The following is a 20233-nucleotide window of genomic DNA, read 5'->3' as shown; positions in this document are numbered from 1 at the left end:
AAGGCTCTAGTCCTAAGGGAAGGTTCTAGTCCCACGATAAGGCACTAGCCTCATCTTATATTCATGTCTCCAGATGCTGCCTCTGATGGACCAGGACTGCGGAGTGGACGTGGAGCGCATAGAGAACCTGATCAGACGCCACGAGGAAACAGAGAGAGAGAGTAGGGTGATCCAGGAGAGGGCCAAGGTGCGCTTAGGACTGTGATGAGATGGCGATGCCAACAGGAAGTGAGATTAAGGCATATCCGCCTGTTTTCCATGTAGGTCCTAGAGAAGGACGTCCACAACCAGCTGAAGATTGAGGTGGTAATGAGCGAAAAGCTGAAAGACAAGCAGAAGGAGCTTCACAAGACTCTGGAGGTGCTGGACAAGGAGGTCCAGCACAGGTGAGACCGTGGTCCTCTTGTGGTTCTATAACTGTTCCTCTAAGGTCACTTAGTGGATGTATCTATCAGGAAGGACAAGCTTCAGGAGGCTCATCAGCTCCAGCTCTTCAAATCAAACCAGCGCCTCCTACTGGACCGGATACTCAAACAAAGCAACGAGCTGGCCGAGACAGATCTCCCTCGAACCCGAGCTGAGGCCGACCGGCTCCTTGTGGAGCATCAGGACCGGAAGGTAAGCAAAGTCTTGCCTCTGGGTCATTGAGTTAGCTTTCTGAATTTTCCCCTTGGCCTTTCCAGATGGAGATGGATACCCGGGCTGAGCGAATCACCTCTGTTCAAGACTTTGGCCTCAGTTTGATCCGGTCCGGTCACCGTTGTCAGGCAGAGATTCAGAAGGCTCTGAAGAGGTTGGATGATGCCAAAGACGGACTGGACCGAGCCTGGCGGGACCGCAGTACGAGGCTGGAGCAGGCTCGCGAACTGCAGGCTAGTCTCAGGCCTGCTTTACGGAAGGCCACCACGCATGGTCTCCTCCTGTTGTATCATTTCAAGGAAGCTGTAGCGGCCAGCGCTATCTGCTTTTTACTTGAAGTTGTTTGTGGTTCAGTAAAATAATAGTGTCACCTCAAGATGTTCTTTTCTGATAAAAACATCAGCGGTCACGTTTTTTCTGTTGCAGTCAGTTGGTAGGTGTGCAAACTGTATGTTGTTCACACAATTGTCCAGTTCCATCGAGTTTGGTGTGCAGTTAGCCTAATAATGTCCAAGTGGATCTTTCAACGTTCTGGCCTGACTGGTTCGTGATTTCTGCAGGTCTTCCTGGCCTCAGTGGAACAGTGTGAGAGTTGGGTCAGTAACAAGGAAGCCATCCTGGCCAATCAGGATCTTGGGGTAACACGGATACCAACCACAACTTGGACTGGTGGTCTACAAGGTGGTCCTGAAGAACTTGTGGTGTGTCTGTAGAGCTCGGTGGCCGAGGTAGAGACCCTGAAGAGCAAGCATGTCCAGTTTGAGGAGGCTCTGGACGCTCAGCTGGATCAAGCGGACCAGATGGAGAAACTGGCCCAAAAGATGATTCAGCAGAAACACTTTGACTCCGACAACATTGGAACGAAGAGCAAAGCGCTCATTGCTAGGTAACCGAGCAGAACGAGTTGACTTTAGGTGGTCCGACGAGATGCCCCCCTCACCCGTGTCCATGTGAATGTAGGCGGAGTCAGCTCCAAAAGCAGGCCAGGTCTCGTCGTGAAGATCTGGAACGATCCTTGAAACTACAGCTCTTCCTGTCCAACAGTTACCAGGTAGATACTGGACTCCACCGGATGATAATGGACTTTCCAGAACCTGAGCATGTGGCAGTGGACTTTAATAGACAGGACTCTACTAGACTTGGACAGACATTCGATATTGATGACAAAAACCATTCATCAATAGTGATGAGTGGTCGCGAAGGATATGGACTTGTGTAAAGTGGTCCGTGGCAGGAAAAAGGTTGGGCACCACTGCTCTAATGGACTTGACCGGACTGTTCTCCGCTCAAGTGGGTGGACTTCATCAGACTCGAGTGGACTCCAGTGTCATCTGATCTGATCTGTTTGCTTTGGTGTGTGTCTTTTAGGTGTGCGTGTGGCTGAGCGAGCGCAATGTATTGGCCTCTGACGAGATATGGAGGGAACCAACCAACCTTCAGGCAAAAGTCTTGAAACATCAGAGTTTCCAAGCAGAAATCCTGGCCAACCGCTACCGAGTGGACGCTCTCATCCAGGTCTGCCGGCCGACTGACGCCACTCTCGTTGTGATGGTGGACCGAAGTGCTTCATCTTGTGTCCCTTTCTTTCAGGAAGGAGACAAACTGCTGGCTGCTGAGGCCAAAACCAGACCCGACAAACGGCTTGCCGTCGATCCCAAGGTGAAAACTCGAGTCAAGGAGGCTACTGAGGCCTGGGCCGCTTTGGTCAGGAACTGTGAGGAGAAGAAGAACCGACTACAGGAGGCCTACCAGGTACGTATATGCCGTGACAAAAGTAACAGTCTCTGATCGAACTTGGCGGACATTTGTTGAACGCAACCAGCAGCCAAACGCACCGTCGACCAAAAAGTCAATCCTCAGTGCTTCCTTTTCAGGCGCTGCAGTTCCAGCGCTCCCTGGATGATATGGACCAGTTGGTGGACTCGGTGGAGAGTGACGTGGCCAACCACGACTGCGGGACCGACCTGCCGTCAGTCAACAGGCTCCTAAAGACTCTGCAGGGCCTCGAAGACCAAGTGGACGAACTACGACCACGGCTGCAGGTGTTTTCTTGTTTGTCCAATCAGCCCTCAAAACCATTTTCACTTAGCAACTTGACTTTGTAGCCTTCATTTTATGGCCATGACGTTAGAAGACAAGCTTGTCCTACAAGTCTAGTCTTAAATTTCACCCATGTGTTGGAGACGGATGGCTGGATGGCGCTAAATGTACCAAGAATTGTAGTTTGCAACATTGCTTGTGCCTGGAGCATGGCAGCTCAATTGACGGAATTCTGATGAATTGCACAGCCCTGATATCTAACCTGAGTAGAGCCACAAAGTCTCAAAAAGACACAAGGTGTTTAGTTATTAGCAACTTTGATTTCATGGTCATTTTGCCCATTTGTAGGAGTCCGTCAAATGTCAACTTGTCCTCAAGCGTTTGTCTGTCCGTCTGCTACGAAACTCAAATGACAAATACTATACTATTTCGGTTTGCGTTATTGCATGCGGATGAAGCTTGACAGCAAAATTGGATGACTCCACATTATCCCCCGCAGAGTCTGGTGGAGACGGTGGAGGACTTCCACTCGCAGGGAAACTTCCGGGCAGAGGAGCTGCAGAACCGAGTGACCAACACCATTCACAGGTTAAACACGTGCTCCGAGTCCCCCCCGCGCATGCATTTCCGCTTGGCGACTAATGTGTGTACTGCATGTGTGTTTGTGCGCAGGTACAACAGCCTGTCACAGCCGCTGCAGAGTCGGCGGGAAACGTTGGAGGCCTGGCAGCTCCTGTTCCAGTTCAGCCGGGACCAGGAAGAGGAGCTGGACTGGCTCAGGCAACGACTGACCAGTGTCACCTCGGCTGACTGCGGAGGCTCTCTGGCGGCCAGCCAGCAGCTCCTACACAAGCACCAGGTCAGGAACGACTTCCTGGGCTCCCAAGTCACAGACTGTATGGACATGTCTGAAGCCTGTCTCAAGCTTAAAGTAGAACATCGTTTTTTTCAAGAATATGCTCTATGCGGGCCCACCAATTGAAACGGGACATTGTGAAGAATACTGCCTTTGTGGAATATCGCAAAATGCAGCCATTTTGAGCCATCCCAGAAGGCGGCCATTTTGTCACTTCTGTCGACTGAAAATGACATCCGAGTTGCCGAGGCAACGACCAATCGCGGCTCACCTGTTTTCTAAAGCCGAGCCGCGTTTGGTTGTCATCTGAGCCCCGAGCATCTGTGATGTCATCTTCGGTCGACAGCAAGTGACAAAATGGCCGCCCCCTGAGATCGGCTGGATTTTACTGCTGAGCTCATATTCCGCAAACGCAATATTCATCAGAATGCCTTGTTCCAACTAATGGGCCTGCTGGAGACATATCCTTGGGAAAAACAATACGTTTGGGTTGACGTCTACTTTAAATTTGTAAAAAAAAGTCAGATGCAGTCCCTACTAAAGTGAAAGCAAGTCATGTGTTTCGTGGGTTAATTAAGTCTTAAGTCGAAAGTCGTACAGATGTTGTTGAGTCCCATCGTGTACGAGTTTGGACTCAAACCTTTCCAGGTGCTGGTGCAGGAGCTCTCCAGCCGCGCCACTTTGGTCCAAGCCGTTCTGGAGGCGGGGCATAGCTTGGTAAAGAAGGCATGGCGATTCATTATTTGTTCAAGGCGCCGTTCCTCACGTGGTGGTCACCAACAGGTCAGAGGTCGCCACTTTGCGTCGCGTGACATCCAGGAGCGAGTGGACCAGCTCAAGCGTCTCCACGGTGACGTGAAGACGGAGGCGGGGACAAAGGGGAACCTCCTTCAGCAGGCAATCAGCATCCACGCCTTCCTGGCCGAGGTCAGGCCGCTTAGCACTTGTTACAAACTCGCTAAAATAATAGCTTCGTGTATAACGCGACAATCGAGGCGCGAAGACGGCTACATGAAACAATCACCCAAAGTGTTAAAAAGACTCTTGCGTGCAGCTGAGCGAGCTGCGGCTGTGGCTGGAGGAGCAGCAGGGGGCGATAGAGAGCGCCGAGTTCGGCCGCAGCGAGGAGGCCACGGAGGCTCTGCTCAGGCGTCTGGACGTTGTGGACGTCAAGATGAAAAACCAGAAGACCGCTTTGGAACAGCTGCGGGACCGAGGACAAACTCTGCAGCGCCTGCAACATCCCAACAGGTGGCAAACGTCTCACCGCGTCACGACTTCACGTCCCGTTGGCCTTGTTATCATTGAATTCATGTTGTCGTCGTCGTCTCAGCCACGCGGTCCGCCAGTGTCTTCCGTCCACGTTGGACCTCTTCGAGACAATCGAGAGGCTTAGCGCGTCGCGTCGCTCGGCCCTGGAGGAGCAGCTGCGCGTGTTTGCGTTCCACCGTGAGGCCGTGGAATTCCAAACGTGGCTGGAGTCCAGGAAGGTGGCGGTGGACTCCGAGGACTGCGGACAAGACCTGGAGGACGTTGAGGTTTGAGATCACCGCGGACGATCATGCTGTTGTTCGACGCTCGCCATTATTTGGGCAATAAATGAAATCACGATTATTCAGACCATCATTTATTTCGGGGTACAAAACAAGAAAATGTTTCAAGGTAAAAAATATGAGGACAAATCCATTTCTTTGAAACATAATGTAAGTTCCTTTTGGACCAAACAAAATGGATCAAATTGGTTCTTGAAATAAAAAAGCTGCAAATGTATGATTTCCTTGCGTTGGATAGAAATGCATATTAATAATCGTTTTTTACGATGATGCCAATTTTGTCACGGTGGAGTGCAATAATTGGAGTTGAATTTCGATGAATTGCACAGCCCGAGGTCTTGAACCACTCGGACCGTGTCTCTCACAGGTCCTGCAGAAGAAGTTTGAGGATGTTGCGTCAGAGGTCTCCAGCGCGGGTCAGAGTCGGCTGACCTCGCTACAGCAGCTCAGTGAAGCCTTGAAGGAGGACAGCCAGACCCGCAGGAGGGAGCAGGAGCTCCGTCGCCTGTGGGGCGACCTGGACGGCGCCATCGCAACCAGAGAACGGGTCAGAAAACCTGTCAGTACAGTACAGTGCGGAAACGGCCTGCCGTTAGCGTTTCCGTCAGCAAAACGCCTCTATTTTTGATTCCGTCCAGTCATTTACAAGGAATTCAAAAATGAACTTTTCATGGTTTTCACTTGGCCAGACGTTTCCCGGAAAGAGCCAAAAAGAACAATGTGGTGTCAAGAGTATATCGTAGGCGCCTTAAGATTCGAGTTTAATATGATTCGTGACCAGCCTCGTATCTCAAAAGACGCATATATCAAATCATCTTTCCCCGTTAAAAGGAACACAAATGCCATTCATCTGTTGCAGCCTCTCCAAAAGTGCCAAAATGCATTTTGGAAGACTCATTGTGGCATTAGCGCCGTTAACTGATATCGTCCCTGCGCCGCAAGTTAAGTTGATGATGGCCGGATGGTGCAAAGTTTGCTTCTGGTGGCATCTAGGGCCGGGGGTCAAGAAGCACACTCGCATCTCAAATTTTGCTGGTCCCTCAAGATGAGAAAATGGCTCAAGTGACGTACATTTCCTGTCCTTCCAGCTCATTTTTTATAAATATTTAAAAGAAAACGTCTCTTCATCCAGAAGCTGCAGTCGGCTCGGAAGATCCACCAGTTCCATCACGATGCGGACGAGCTGAAGAGCTGGATGGCCGAGAAGGAGGCCGTGCTGGACTCGGATGACCGGGACCAGGACCGGGACCAGGACCTCCATGCGATCCAGACCCGCCTGCAGCAGCACGAGGCGCTGGAGGTCAGCGACTGGACGCCCGAGCCAAAGCCACCCTGGCAGCTTTCGTGCTAGCGCAAGAGCCAGGCCACTTTTGCTTTGGAGCAGTAAAACAGACAAAGCCGTTGCCCATCATGCATCTTGCCCTCATTTCCAAAGCTAACCCTCGTTTCAAGCCCAATTTTAACCCCCAACTCTGACTTGAAAGTCTGACTCCAAGGCCTAACCCTGTCTTGAAATGTCAAGTTCCTCCAACCGTAATTTCAAAACCCCAACCGTGTCCTTAATCCCTATTTGGCCAACCATGAAAAGGCAGAGCTACCTTGAAAGCCTCATTTTAATCCCTACCTTGAAGCTCCCACCCTGGTTCGCAATCTGACATCAGTGCCTTAAACGAGGCTTCAAACTATAACTTGAAACCCAAAGCCGAATTTGAAGCTTTGATTTTAGATCCCAACCGTGGCTTGAAAAGCTTCCTTGAAAACACCCATTGGAACTCTCAATCCGGCTGGAAACTCTAGATTTTTGCTCAAACCTTATCTTGAAACCCTAACCCTGGCTTGAAACCTTCATCAGTCAAAACACTTATTTGAAAGCCTCATTTTAGACCCCAGCCCTGATTTGCAACCCTCATTTTTAACCCTTAATCTATTTCGAAAGCCATAACTTGTCTTGAAAAGCTAACTTGAAATGTCAAATCCGATCCCTGGTTCGCAACGCGAGTGAACGTCTGTTTGCGATTCTAATTTGATCCTCTCACCTTGTGGTGCAAATCTTTTCTTTGCCTGTTGTTGTGCAGAGAGACCTTGTTGTCATTTCCGACGAGGTGAACCGCTTGAGAGAGGCGGGCGCCCTTCTGCGCGACGGTTTTGCCGCTTCCGGCGGGTCGGTGACTCGCAGGCTGGACGATCTCCGGTCGTGCTGGGCCGCCGTCCGGGACAAGGCCGGGCGGCGGCGCGCCGCACTGTCTCGGGCCCACGACGTGCACAAGTTCTTGTCCCTCTGCGGCGAGCTCATGTAGGTTTTCCTGCGGGGACCGAGAGCCTCACTATCACAACGCCAACTAAACCACCGCGTGTAACCAGAAAAAGTACAAAGTCGACCCTCTTCAATGAACAAAAAAACAAGTTGTGCTTTGAGAATAATGTCGTATGCTTTCGAGACAAAAACGTTGACAAGAATAAGGAAGAATTTCTCGAGACACAAAGTCAAGAGGACTTTTTTCTCAAAAAAGGATGACTTTATTCTTGGCAGAGTTCCCACTTGTCATCCCAACAAAGTAAACATTTTTTCTCCCCCCCAACAAAACTTGGCCTCATTTGTGTAAATGTAATGACTTATTTGCCTCCAAAAATGCCACTTTACTCTCGTCGGAGTACAATTTTATCCCGACAAGGCGGGCCTTTGTTGCGGTAAAGATTATAACTTTTATCTTGGAAAAAACATGAGACTTTATGATCATTGGATTCCGATTTTTTTTTCTTATCAACAAAATACAGCTTTATTTTTGTAAATGTAATGACTTATTGTCTTCTAAAAATGTGACTATAATCTCGTCAGATTGGCTCTTTACCCCCCCTCCACCCGAAAAACGCCTTTATTCATGAAGAGATTACGACAAAAAAAAAAAAGTATTCACATCCGATTAAGTCTTTTTATCCCGGCAAAATATTTCTTTATTGTTGCAGAGATGGCAACTTTTTTTCTTCAAAAAATGTCTGTTTGTATTTTGTTGGGATGTAATTTTACAAAAATGAAGCCATACAGTATTTCTTAAGAGAGAAAAAGTCCAAATTTTACAAAGCAGTCAGATTTATCAAGAAAAAAAAAAATCAAGATCAAATTTTTCAGACAAAAATGTTATTGTCATTAGATTCCATGTTTTATTGTAAAGATGTTTTTTTCTTCTTTAAGGAATACAATTTAAGGACTTCTTATCTAGATGGACAAAATGCATCTTTGTTTTTGCCAAAAGATGTGTTTCTATTGTCAGCATAAAAAGTTGTAAGAATATTTTCACGTTTTTCCAATCATAAGAAATCACAATCATGATAACATTTGTCAGAGTAAAAAGTTGTAATTTCATGAAAATGATCATTTTTCAAGAAAAAGTCAAAACCTTTACAAGCACAGAAATATATAAAAAGTAGTCATCTCACAAGAATATTTTTTTTTTGGAATATTATGAGGAGAAGCAAACATTATTTTTGTTTTAAAGCTTCGGATAAAAGTGAGAAAAGATCTTATGAAGATCGCCACATTATGGCTCTTTTTGGTTTTGCTTGTTGTTTCCTGGAGAATCATCACGTTTTTGGGTGCGCGCGCAGAACGTGGCTGAGAGAGATGCTGGTCGCGGTGAGGGGCGAGGGTCCGGGCGGCGACGGCTGCGAAGCGGATCAGAACCTGAGGAGGCACCGAGAGTACCGAGTATACCTGGAGAGACACGCCCACAAGGCTCAGGACGTCAAGAGCCAAGGTCGGCGCCTCCTGCAGGATGCAAACTGTATGGCCCGAGAGGTAAGTGGCAAATTTGAAACCTTAATCTTTGCTTGAAACCCTCATTGGAAGCCCAAAGCTTTTCTTCAACCCTCACCCAGCGTAGAAACTTTGTTCAAAAATTCAAGCTAACCTAACCCTTAGGCCTGAATCTTTTTTTCAAACCCTTATTTAGAAGCCTAAAGTGGACACTTAATCTTGATTTGAAACCAAACTTTGAATCAAAAGCCTAATTTCAAAGCCTGAAGCCAATTTGAAGGCTTGGTTTTTGTTGAAAATCCTCATTTGTAAGCCGAACCCTGGTTTGAAACTGGAAAGGTGGAGGAGCGTTTGCGTGAGCTGGAGGATCTTGAGCGTTTGCTGTTGAAGACCTGGGAGGACACGCATCGTGTGTACGAAGAGGACCTGGAGCTGAAACTCCTCCAGAAGGATCTGGACCAGGCCGAGCGCTGGCTCAGCTCCTACGAGGACTCCCTGACCAGCGGCCACTACGGCGTGAGTCTCCCCGCCGCAGTCCACCGGTATCTGCTTCACGTCTTATGCGTCTTGCGCTCCTCAAGCAGGAATCCGTGTCGGACGTGGTAGACCTCCTGAAGCGGCAGGAGGACCTGGAAGCCGTGATCGTGGCGCAAAGCGAACGCTTTGACGCCCTCCAAGAGAAGAGCGCGCAGGTTTGTTCCTCACGTCGCAGGGAAGAAACATCGCGATTCCACTCTACTTGCTCCTCTTCTTGTCCCAGAGAGAAAAGAGGCTCGGTCTCCCTGGAAACGGGGAGAAGGGGATCGTGGAGAGAAGACCACTGGCCAAAGTCTCATCCCTCAGGAAGGGGTCTGAACTAAAGACTCCACAGATAGCCTCCTCATCCAGAGTCAGCGAGAACAGCACCTCCTCCGGTCCGACCCTCAGATGTGACGAGGGGGAGTTGCCGGATACAGGCCGCCCTAGCGGGCTTTCGTCTGGCTGGAAAAGGTCAGATGTAAAAACTCCGGGGATCTCCTCCACTTCCAGAGTCAATGGGATCAGCCACTCCCCCAGATCGCCCTCCGGATGGTCTCGCAGGTTTGAGCGAGAGGAGGAGATGGAGGACATCGGCACCCCCGGAACACCTCGCAGATCTAACCGTGAGAGAAGTCCACCTGCCAATGTTTCATCCCTCCAAAAGATGGCTTGTGTAAAAAGTCCGGGGGTCTCCTCCTCCTCTGGAGTCAGTGAGACCAGCACCTCCTCCAGAAATTCCTCCATTGGGTCCAGCAGTTCTGAGCAGGAGGAGGCGGTGGAGGATGTGGAGGAGGACACCAGCACCTCCTGTACAACCCGCAGATCTGACACGAAGCAGCTCCTTGAGACAAGTCCACCGACCAGAGTTCCATCCTCACAGAAAGTGGCTGATGTAAAAAGTCTGCCTATCTCCGCCTCCTCCTCCTCCTCCTCCTCCCGAGCCAGTGAGACCAGCACCTACTCCGGCGGGGCTCGCGAAACTACCCAGAAGAAAGTGGTGCAGGAGAACACCAGCACCTCCACTCCACCTAGCAGATCTGATGATGAGGAGCTCCCGGAAAGGAGACTTTCTGCCAGAGCTTCCTACTTTCAAAAAGCGTCTGATCCAAGAACTAGAGTGATCTCCCCCTTCTCCCGACTCAGTGGGACCAGCACCTCCTCCAGAACCTCCAGCTGTGGTTCCGGAGGTTCTGACCAGGAGGAGGCGGTGGAGGAGGACGCCAGCACCTTCACTCCACCAAGGAGATTTGACAACAAGGAGCACCCAGAGAGAAGACCACCTGCCGGAGTTTCATCCCTCCAGATGGCAACTGATGCTAAGACTTCATGGAGCTCCTTATCCAAAGTCGCTCTCAGTACCTCCTCCAGTCCAACTATCAGACGCGACAAGGAGCTGCTGCCGGACGCAAGAATTCCATCCAGCCAGAAGACGCCCGATCCAAACGCTCCACGGGTTTTGTCCTCGTCCCAAGTGGGCGAGACCGGTGTCTGCTCCGGAACCTCCTCCAGTCCATCTTGCAGATCTGACCAGGAGGATCATGTGGAGGAGGACACCAGCCCCCGGGTTCCATTTACCCTGACACCTCCCGGAGCCCCTCGCTCCTCCTCTCTTCGTCCCTCACTCAAGCCTCCTTTGGCGCCCAAACCCAGCGTGTCTCCTCCAGCGTGGAGACGCCGCAGCGAGCTCCCGGTCGACCGGGTGGCGGCCCCCCTCCCGCCCGGCTCCCCTCGGCCACTCAGAGAGCTCCTCAGTCCTACGGCCGGCAAGCACCTCCAGGAACGGGATTTGGGCCAGCGGCCCCCTGAAGAAGAGCAAGAAGAGGAAGGAGAAGAAGCTGCAAGTGAGGTGAGTTTGGATTGGAGTGACATTTTGGCTGCCGCGGAGACGCATCACTCCGACTGCTTTCCGCAGGCACTGAGCAGCACGCTGGAGGGAACGCTGCAGATCAAGTTGAAGCGTGGAGGGGAAGGAGCAAAGGTAAGGGCGTCCCACGCATGTGATGTCTGATTGATTGGCACCGCTGACTCTGCCCGTGATTGGCTGCTGGTGCGCCAGGGGCGGGACTACTGGGAGGAGGCGTTTGCAGTGCTGAAGGGAGACTCGCTGAGTTTGTTCAAGGACCCAGAGGCTGCCAAGCAGGTAGAAATGAAGGCTTGAAATGTGCATTTCAAACCCCAACCCTTGCTGGAAACCCTCGTTTCAAAACCCTCCCTAGATAGAACCGATCCTTGTCTTGGAACCCTAACCCTGGATGAAACCCTAATTTGCCACCCCAACCCTGACATGGAACCCTAACTCTTTGAAACCCTAACCCAGGCTTGAAGCCCTTATTGGACACCTTAACCCTTGCTTAAAACCGTCATTTCAACCTCTACCACTTGTTTGAAACCCCAAGCCGTGTTTGAAAGTTGAACACTTGTCCCTTGTTTGGAACCTTCATTTCAAACACCGCTTTGAAACCCGAACCTAGGCTGGAAGCCTTTATTTGACACCTTAACCCTTGCTCAAAACCCTCACTGCAACCTTGCGACCTTGATTTGAAACTTGAACCATTTTTTAAAACCACAGCCTTGTTTGGAACGCAACTCCTGAAACCCTTGTATGACAACCTAACCTATGTTTGAATCCCTGACCCTGCCTTGAGCCCAATTTGGCGCCCAACCCTGGTCCAAGCCACCAACTTGGCGCGGCTAGCGCTAGTGCTGCCATCGGCGTGTTGACATGTGTCGTTGTTCCTCAGGGCGCCTCTAGGTGGCCTCCCGTCATCTTGACGGGCGCCGTTTGCAAAGAAAACACTGTCGCTGCTCAACTCAGGAGCAAAGACAACACGTTCACCGTCACGTCAGTACAACACAACCACCGCCACTAAGCACGCGCACGCATCGGTCTTCAACGCTCTGCGTGTGTGTGTTCAGACTGGACGACGGTTCCCAGTTTGTGTTTGCGGCGTCCACTCGGGACCTCCAGCAGCTTTGGTTGAAGACGCTGCAGAGTCACGGTCCACATGACACCGCCCACTCGGACCCTTCCGATCTGTCGGACCCCCCCTCGGACCACTCGGGGTGACAACGCGCACACACGTGACTCATCAATCTGATAGACGTTATTAGTTCATATCTGTTTAGCTTTTTCTTGGTATTTTCCTTGCCAGGAATTCCACACAGGAGAGCCTGGAGGGACAAAGGTCCTCAGAGAGTCGGGGCCCCCCCAAGCCCCCGCACTCGTACTACCGCACACACCGCTACCCACAGGGCGGCGAGAGCCTCGGCGAAGGTCAGACCGCTAATATTAACCACGAGCTAATGACCGATTCCTCACTTTAACAATGAGGAGGCGGACGTGTTAGCATGCTACCGTGTTAGCGTGTTTGTTGGCTGTCAATCAACAGGCGCAGCACCGGGCCTCCGCATTCCGCCTCCATCGGTGGCTCCTCCTCCGCCAACGCCCGTCGCCAATGACAGCAAAACCAAGATGGCTGCCTTCCGGAAGTTCTTTGCCAGAAAGTAGAACTCTCTGATGCTAACCCAGATGAAACCTTAGCCACATTTTAGGTGCCTTTATGACTCAGAACCATCCAAATACTCCGTGTAGTTCCCCTGTATTTTTGTGGATTCTTTTTTTTTTTTTAACCTATCCTCTATAAAACACACAGAAATGTGCATATTTTACAGTTTTTGTGGCAAAGCACTACTTTTGTCCAAATGAAACGCCTCACCTCATTTGAACATAGTTCCTCAGCACAAAGATGCAACGGGATGGCGGTGGAGCCCTTTTTTTGTCTAATTGAAACCCCTCAACTGGAGTTCCTTGACGCCAGATTTTGGCGCGAATTTGTGTGTAAAAGAATCTCCTCGAATGACTGCAACATACAGTAGATCCTTGACACATGGATGCAACCACTTTGAGCACAACAACACTGATGTCAAATTTTCAGCAAATAACAGAGGATAGGTTAAAAAACAAGACTTAAAATATGCGGGCTTTTGCTGAATCAATTATATTTTTAATATTCAACCAATGAATTCAATTATACTGAATTGAATTTAAATTCATTTTAATTCAATTATTTAATGAATTATAATGTTATTATTAAACCAGGACAAGCTTAATGACGTCTATTAGCTGCCTTGAGCGCTCCTCGTGTATGTCGCTATCAATCAACCATGATGGGCGGTGCGAAAGGAACACACCTGTCATTCACCGCCTCACGTCACGCTCGCTATGATTGGCCTAGGTTTGATGACGTAATTGTCCATGTCATGCCATCATAGCCGTTTATTGTTCATCACTTTTGTCTCATCATTGCAATAAATGACGCTCACTTGTCATTAATCGTCAACTTGTTGAGGGTGTAGTTCACCTTTTGGCCACAAGCTGTCAGTGTCGCCCTGTGCAGAGCTCCTGAGTGACATCTGGTCATGCAAGCATACTTGCGTTTGTCGATTTAAAAATGATTTTTAGACATTCGATAACAAAGCTATACTACATGTCTACTACTAAAATTCAAAACTATTTAAATGTGATTTTTTTTTTTTTAATGACAGAAACAACTTTATTTCTACTTCAGATTATAATCATAGTGGTAAAAATCATGACTGAAAAAGGCACGTTTTTTTAATACATTTACGTCTGCAAGCATGTTTTAGATTCGTTTTTGTATTTTAAAATGTAAAACATCAAGATTAGCGACATTGTGAAATTGTTCTTGTTTTGTCCGCTGGGAGACGCTGTTGTCTTACTATCAAGGACACCCTGTTGGAAAAAGAGAAATGGAGTAGACGGCATCAACACTTCACGTATATAGAGACTTATAATGGAAATTGAAAAAAATCACATAAAAATGAAACTTTAACGCCACACCAACATTTCGACACAAAGATTTAGCATGCACGGCCCTATTTTCGTGCCCAGCGCAAGTCTAGCGCAAAGCGCTGTCTAACTGTGCGCATGGGTGGAATTTTCTTTCTTTTGGTATTTTGGTAGACGGGCGCGGTTAGGAAGGGGCGTCTGCGCCATTGTGAGCGTGGACACAGCCGACCAGTGGGGTGTTTAAATAAATTGAATAAAGGTGATGAAAATAATGAGTTCAACAAATTCATTTCTCCAATGATTCAGGGGGATCGATGCGCGCTGTCATATTTCTGAATGAAATATGATGACATCCATCACCACACATACCAGCGGAGCTCAGAATCTGCCCGAAGCTCACTCAACTCCATCAAAATCACGTTACGCCACCTGCGCACCAACGCAGACCTGCTCCGAGCTGGTCTAAGGCGCTGTCTACTTTCAGTCACCAAAGCGTCACGTGAGTCAGGCGCACCGGGGGGCGTGTCAAAGAAACGCGGCAACGCCCCGCATGGTGCGCTGCTCTCCGCCAAATTCCCAAACACTGATACCAATACAAAGACTGAACACCAACATGTTTATGAAGACTCAACACCAGGTTGATGAATACTTAACATCACGATGAAATGAAATGTACATTCTTAGCATGAAGAACGCAAAGACTGGAATGAAGACTTAACATAGGCTGAAGATCTAGCTTTCAAATGAAGACTTAAAATAAAGATTTAGCATCAAGACTTGGCATGAAGGCTTACCGTGAAGATGTAATTTAGACGTAATATGAAGACCACACATGGAAATTTAACATATACTTACTATGAAAACGACTGTGACGACTTAACATGGAGAGTTCATACCAGGACTTCAAGATTTTGTGAACACATAACATGAAGACGTACTGTTTTGACTTTTAAAAAAAAATACAAAGACTTAAGGCTTCTTTCTACGCCCGCGTCGGCGCGGCAACAACTGCATTAAAACGGCTGACCTGTTTTCTGAAGCTGAGCCGTGATTGGCCGTTACCTGAGCAGTTGCGATGTCATTTTCAGTCCACAAAACGGCCGACCCCTGACATGGCTAAAAAGGGCTGCATTTTGCTGCTCAACTCATATCGCGCAAAGGCAATATTCATCAGAATGCCCTGTTTCAACTAGCGGGCCCGTATAGAAAATACTCTTGAAAAAGAATTATATTTGGATAGACTTTCCCCTCGTGAAGTTCCTTGAAATGTTCTCGGAACACTGATTGACAGCAGCCTCCTCACGTGTGAGCACTTAGTGAGGAACTTCCTGCTGCGGTTCAAAGGTCATCTTCGGGAAAGCTTCACGTTTGTTGTCATCATTGGTGCGTCTGTTGCCGTGGCAACGCGCAACTCTTGAGGCTCGCCGGGGGAACATCAGCCAGGCCGCCTTAAGATTCGGGGGGGGAACGTTTGAACGAGTGGCGCCAAACGGGAAGCGGGAAGTTGTCACCGCAAGCGCGCGCGATCGTGCTAGCAAACAAATTCAAAAATTGAAGAAAAATATGTTGTTCACGTTGCGACATGTCGTATGCTACTGTAACCTTGTACCTTTTCAAATATTTGGACACCGAAGAAGACATGACTCGAATGATAACAACAGATACTTAAGGGCAGTCAAGTCAAGCATCTTTTCTTTTCCGGAATATGTTCTAATGCAGGCCCACGAGTCGAAACAAGGCATTCTGATAACAATGGCGTTTGTGGAATAAAAGTTAATGCATCTGTTTTCAGCCATCTCAGGGGTCAGCCACTTTGTCACTTGTCGACTGAAAATGACATCACAACTGCTTAGGGCTCAGGTAACGACCAATCACGGCTCCCCTGTTTTCTGAAGCTGAGCTACGAGCCTTTTATTTTTACTCTGTACCCCCCGTCGACAGTAACTGTTAAGTTTGACTTTTTACTTCAGTACCCGAGTACAGCAGTTTGTACCTTTTTTATCTTTACACAAGGAGTTGAGTCAATGTAGATTTTTCCCATTGAAAGTCAAAAGTCACTTCTACTTTGGCACTTGAGTACATTTCGTAGTAGCCGTAGTTTGTACTTTTCGGGGGGAGGTGACCTGAGTCAGGTCATTGAAATAATGATGATACTGATGATCGCTCACTACTCTACTCTCGCACGAGAAGTGCGTTTGCATGCGCTTCCTTTGTACGTTTGTGTGCGTTGCGGAAAGAATACGTTTGTTTTCGCCATGCACTGTAAGAAATGCCAAAGTGCATGGACCAATTTGAGCGGTCACGCTCTTTCAACGTAAGCGCATAGCCGCGTCGACGTCAGAGCGCGCGCAGCGTTACGATTCTCCGCGATCGCGCAGCCCCCCCACCTCCACTGCCCCCCGGCCGAGCCCCATTTGCTGCATGCGGGTGAAGCAGACACGTCGCGAATGGCAACGAAAGCCTGGCAAACACTTGGCCTCGTCGCGCTCGCGCCGCATGGGCGGCAACTTCTTTCAGCGTGCGCGTGCGCGACCGCGTGCCAGTGCGAGGCGATTGGCTGAGCGCCGGAGCTCACGCGGCGCTGATTGGCCGACGAGCAGGAAGGGCCAACCAATGTGTTGTGCCGCTGCGGCTCGCTAATGAATTGCTGCTATCTGTCTCCTATCCTTGTGTGCTTGCGTGCGTGTGTGCGTGGACGTGCTGTGTGTGTACGTGTGCGTGTTTGCCTTTTTCTCCCCAAAGCGAACATGAAATAGTTTGTTGGGCTACACTTTCCTTCTCCTCCATCCATCCCCCCTTCCTTGCCTCCTTCCTACCTTTCCCGTCCTGTCGATCGGCTCGCGGCGGCACACTTCCGACTCCGTTCGGTGATGTTGGACATGAGCGAGCGCAAAGAGCTCAAAATGATCCCCAAGTCGTCCTTCACCATCCACAGCCTGGTGCCCGAGGCCGTGCAGAGCGACAACCACAGCCACGGCCACGGCCACGGCCACCACCACCACCACCACCACCATCACCACCTGCACAACAACAACAACAACAACCACCACCACCATCACGTCCAGAACCAGCACCACCATCAGCACCACCAGAACGACGAGCTCAAGCCCGCCGCCGCCGTGGCCGCCGCCGCCGCCGCGCAGCAGGACGGCAGCAAGGCGGAAGGCAAGAGCGATCCGCCGGGGCCCGAAGGCTCGGGGAGCGGCCAGGAAGCCCCCGAGCCGGCTTCGGCGGCGGCGGCGGCGGAGAAGCCCGAAGACAAGAAGGAGGGCAAAGACGGCGCGCCCGCTGCGGCCGCCGCCGCCGCCGCCGGCGACGCTTGCGGCGGGAAGGAGGCCGAGAAGAAGGGCGGCAAGTTCGAGAAGCCTCCGTTCTCGTACAACGCGCTCATCATGATGGCGATCCGCCAGAGCCCCGAGAAGCGGCTCACGCTCAACGGCATCTACGAGTTCATCATGAAGAACTTCCCCTACTACCGGGAGAACAAGCAGGGCTGGCAGAACTCCATCCGCCACAACCTGTCGCTCAACAAGTGCTTCGTCAAGGTGCCGCGCCACTACGACGACCCGGGCAAGGGCAACTACTGGATGCTGGACCCCAGCAGCGACGACGTCTTCATCGGCGGCACCACCGGCAAGCTCCGCCGGCGCTCCACCACCTCCCGGGCCAAGCTGGCGTTCAAGCGGGGAGCGCGCCTCACCTCCGGCCTCACCTTCATGGAGCGGGCCGGCTCGCTCTACTGGCCCATGTCGCCCTTCCTGTCGCTGCACCACCCGAGGGCGGGCGCCGCCGTGGGCTACAACGGGGCGGCGGCGGCGGCGGCGGCTGCGGCGGCGGCGGCGGCGGCGGCGGCCTACCCGGCCCACCCCATGTCGTACGGAGCCGTGCTGGGCCAGAACGTCCACGGCGCCGGGCACCCGTTCTCGCCGCCGTCCAACGGCCTGAGCATGGAGCGGCTGGTCGGCGGAGAGCTGCCGTACGCCACGCACCACCTGACAGCGGCGGCGCTGGCGGCCTCGGCGGTGCCCTGCGGCCTGTCGGTGCCCTGCTCCGGCACCACGTACTCCCTCAACCCGTGCTCGGTCAACCTGCTGGCCGGCCAGACCAGCTACTTCTTCCCGCACGTCCCGGTGAGCACGTCTGGCGGCGGCGGCGGCGGCGGCGGCGGCGGCAGCGGCGGCGGCCAGGTCGTCCGGGCCCCGGCCTCCGGCTCCCCGCAGGCCGCCTCGTGTGACTCCCTTAGGCCGCCCATGGGCGCCTCGTTGCCGGCCTTCTCATCCGGACTGTCCGCCGGCCTGTCTGACTATTTCACGCATCAGAACCAGGCCTCCGCGCCGAACCCGCTCATCCACTAACGGAACCGGCGACGGGGAAACTCCGCAACTGTAAGTGGAACATTTCACAAAAAGAATTTAAAGTTCAGAACAAGAAAAAAAAAAAAACAACAACAACCGGGAAATTTCCAGGTATTTTTTAATATTATTATTATTATTGTTATTGTTATTCTTAATATTATTCTTGGTGTTCTGGACTTGTATGTATATATTGCGTGCACTTGTCACGTCGACTAGAATGTTAGATTCATTTTCAATTTTGGGGGTTTGGTCAACATTGACACTTGAACATGTTTCAGTATTAACGTGACGCAGAGTTATTTTCTTTTTTTTAATTTCTGACTGAAGAAATGTATAACAAGTTGACTGACTGGCACAAACCCGCCTGTTTTCTTTTCTTCTTTTTTGTTGTTGCCAACAACATGTCTGCTCGTCTTCTGGACCCCCCCCCCCTTCCGAAAAAAACCCCAACACTTCTGCTGCTTGTCTTTGAACGTCTTCTTCTTTTCGTCCTTTTTCTTCTTGTGTCGCTTTGACCTCAAAACAAAAACACGAGTGAGGAGGAGCAAAAAATGTTGCAGTCTTGACGAAATAAAAGCTAGCTGACCTTGCTAACATTTCCTGTCCATTTTTCTTTTCGTGGCTGACGTGCACGCGCATTTAAAAAAACAAAAAAAAGCTTTTTATATTGCGCGTCCAGTATGTAGGTTAGCGGCACATGAAAGTATGTCACGCTGCTTCCGGTTTTGTTTTTGGGGACAAAAAGATGCACGCGCAGTAGCAGTGTGCGTGCGTGTGTATGTCAACATATTTCTATAAAAAAAAAAAAAAATTAGAAAAAAAAATGAACAAGGGCATTTAGGCCGCGTGATGACGTCATCGTGTTCTTGTTTGGGGTTTTTTTTTGTCCGTGGCAGAAAATACTTTTTTAATGTAAACAAACAAAAAAGTCGAAATTGTTCTCTTCTTATTATTTTGTTAATAAATTCATATTGTTATTGATGTCAACATAGTTTGTTCTAAGTTTGAAAATAAAATCCGATAGATTTAGTTTCTTCTTCTGGAATTATTCTGCATTCATTTTCTACTAAACACTTATTTGGAAAAAATACATTTTGTGTGACTTAACAAAATTAAAATGAATGAATGAATGAATGAATGAAAAAATAAATAAATATGTATAATTTTGCTCCTTCGGAAACTTTTTTTTTGCTAAACGTGTTTGCCATTTGTATTTATTTTGTTTTCAAATCGGTGAAGAAAAACAACAAAAAAATGAACATAAAAGTCGACAAATGTAAAAGTGTCCAATGTAATCTGAAATGTGAGCGTTGAAGACGTTCAAATGGAAGAACGTACTATAGACGTAATAAATGAATATTAAATACTGGTAAAGTCAGGCAGCATTTTGGGGCTCTCAAGTCTTTTTTTTTTTCTTCCATGATTTTTTTTTTCTGTCCCACAAATAACCCAAAACATTTATTCTTGTTACTCTTTAAACGAGATGTCCAAAAGATAGTCGAAATGCAGCAGAAATTCATTTGGGAGGCTGCTGACAAATGCGAAAAAAAAAAAAAAGTAAAACGATTCAACTTTTATTTTGTTGTCGCTTTTGGATGTAATGAAAAGATACTTGACGTGTAAATGTTAAAGGCACGAATGCGTCATTGAAAACAAAAAATCTTCGTTCATTTCAGCTTTGCAAAAATGTCTTCATGCAAATATTTTCAT

General features: G+C 49.5%; 2 protein-coding genes across 3 annotated transcripts in view; both read left to right on the top strand.

Moving 5' to 3' along the window:
* The window catches only part of sptbn5 (spectrin, beta, non-erythrocytic 5), a 39382-nt gene extending 25695 nt beyond the window's left edge, over positions 1-13687 (top strand). For both annotated transcript variants that reach the window (XM_086050326.1, XM_086050327.1), the window contains 29 exons: positions 74-187; positions 265-386; positions 456-618; positions 684-872; positions 1200-1277; positions 1353-1525; positions 1600-1690; positions 2008-2154; positions 2230-2391; positions 2514-2681; positions 3179-3267; positions 3352-3538; positions 4184-4252; positions 4319-4462; positions 4590-4786; positions 4869-5073; positions 5456-5635; positions 6221-6388; positions 7164-7381; positions 8692-8881; positions 9179-9355; positions 9424-9531; positions 9600-11204; positions 11271-11336; positions 11415-11498; positions 12100-12200; positions 12275-12421; positions 12511-12632; positions 12748-13687. In XM_086050326.1, coding sequence (XP_085906452.1) covers positions 74-187; positions 265-386; positions 456-618; positions 684-872; positions 1200-1277; positions 1353-1525; positions 1600-1690; positions 2008-2154; positions 2230-2391; positions 2514-2681; positions 3179-3267; positions 3352-3538; positions 4184-4252; positions 4319-4462; positions 4590-4786; positions 4869-5073; positions 5456-5635; positions 6221-6388; positions 7164-7381; positions 8692-8881; positions 9179-9355; positions 9424-9531; positions 9600-11204; positions 11271-11336; positions 11415-11498; positions 12100-12200; positions 12275-12421; positions 12511-12632; positions 12748-12866 — 5583 coding nt within the window. In that variant the 3' untranslated portion in view covers positions 12867-13687. The remainder of the gene's footprint in view (positions 1-73; positions 188-264; positions 387-455; positions 619-683; positions 873-1199; positions 1278-1352; positions 1526-1599; positions 1691-2007; positions 2155-2229; positions 2392-2513; positions 2682-3178; positions 3268-3351; positions 3539-4183; positions 4253-4318; positions 4463-4589; positions 4787-4868; positions 5074-5455; positions 5636-6220; positions 6389-7163; positions 7382-8691; positions 8882-9178; positions 9356-9423; positions 9532-9599; positions 11205-11270; positions 11337-11414; positions 11499-12099; positions 12201-12274; positions 12422-12510; positions 12633-12747) is intronic.
* Positions 13688-16626: 2939 nt separating this feature from the next.
* Positions 16627-19113, top strand: foxg1a (forkhead box G1a). The gene has a single exon (XM_086050550.1). It carries the CDS (start codon positions 17039-17041, stop codon positions 18521-18523), a length of 1485 nt encoding a protein of 494 aa, XP_085906676.1. The 5' UTR covers positions 16627-17038; the 3' UTR covers positions 18524-19113.
* Positions 19114-20233: the final 1120 nt, after the last annotated feature.

Source organism: Filicampus tigris, chromosome 13 (genome assembly GCF_054856515.1).
Source record: "Filicampus tigris isolate MCC_2025a chromosome 13, RoL_Ftig_1.0, whole genome shotgun sequence".
NCBI classification, from domain to species: Eukaryota; Metazoa; Chordata; class Actinopteri; order Syngnathiformes; family Syngnathidae; genus Filicampus; species Filicampus tigris.
The sequence above is the reverse complement of the archived record's forward strand: the minus strand, read 5'-3'. Positions and strand labels throughout refer to the sequence as shown.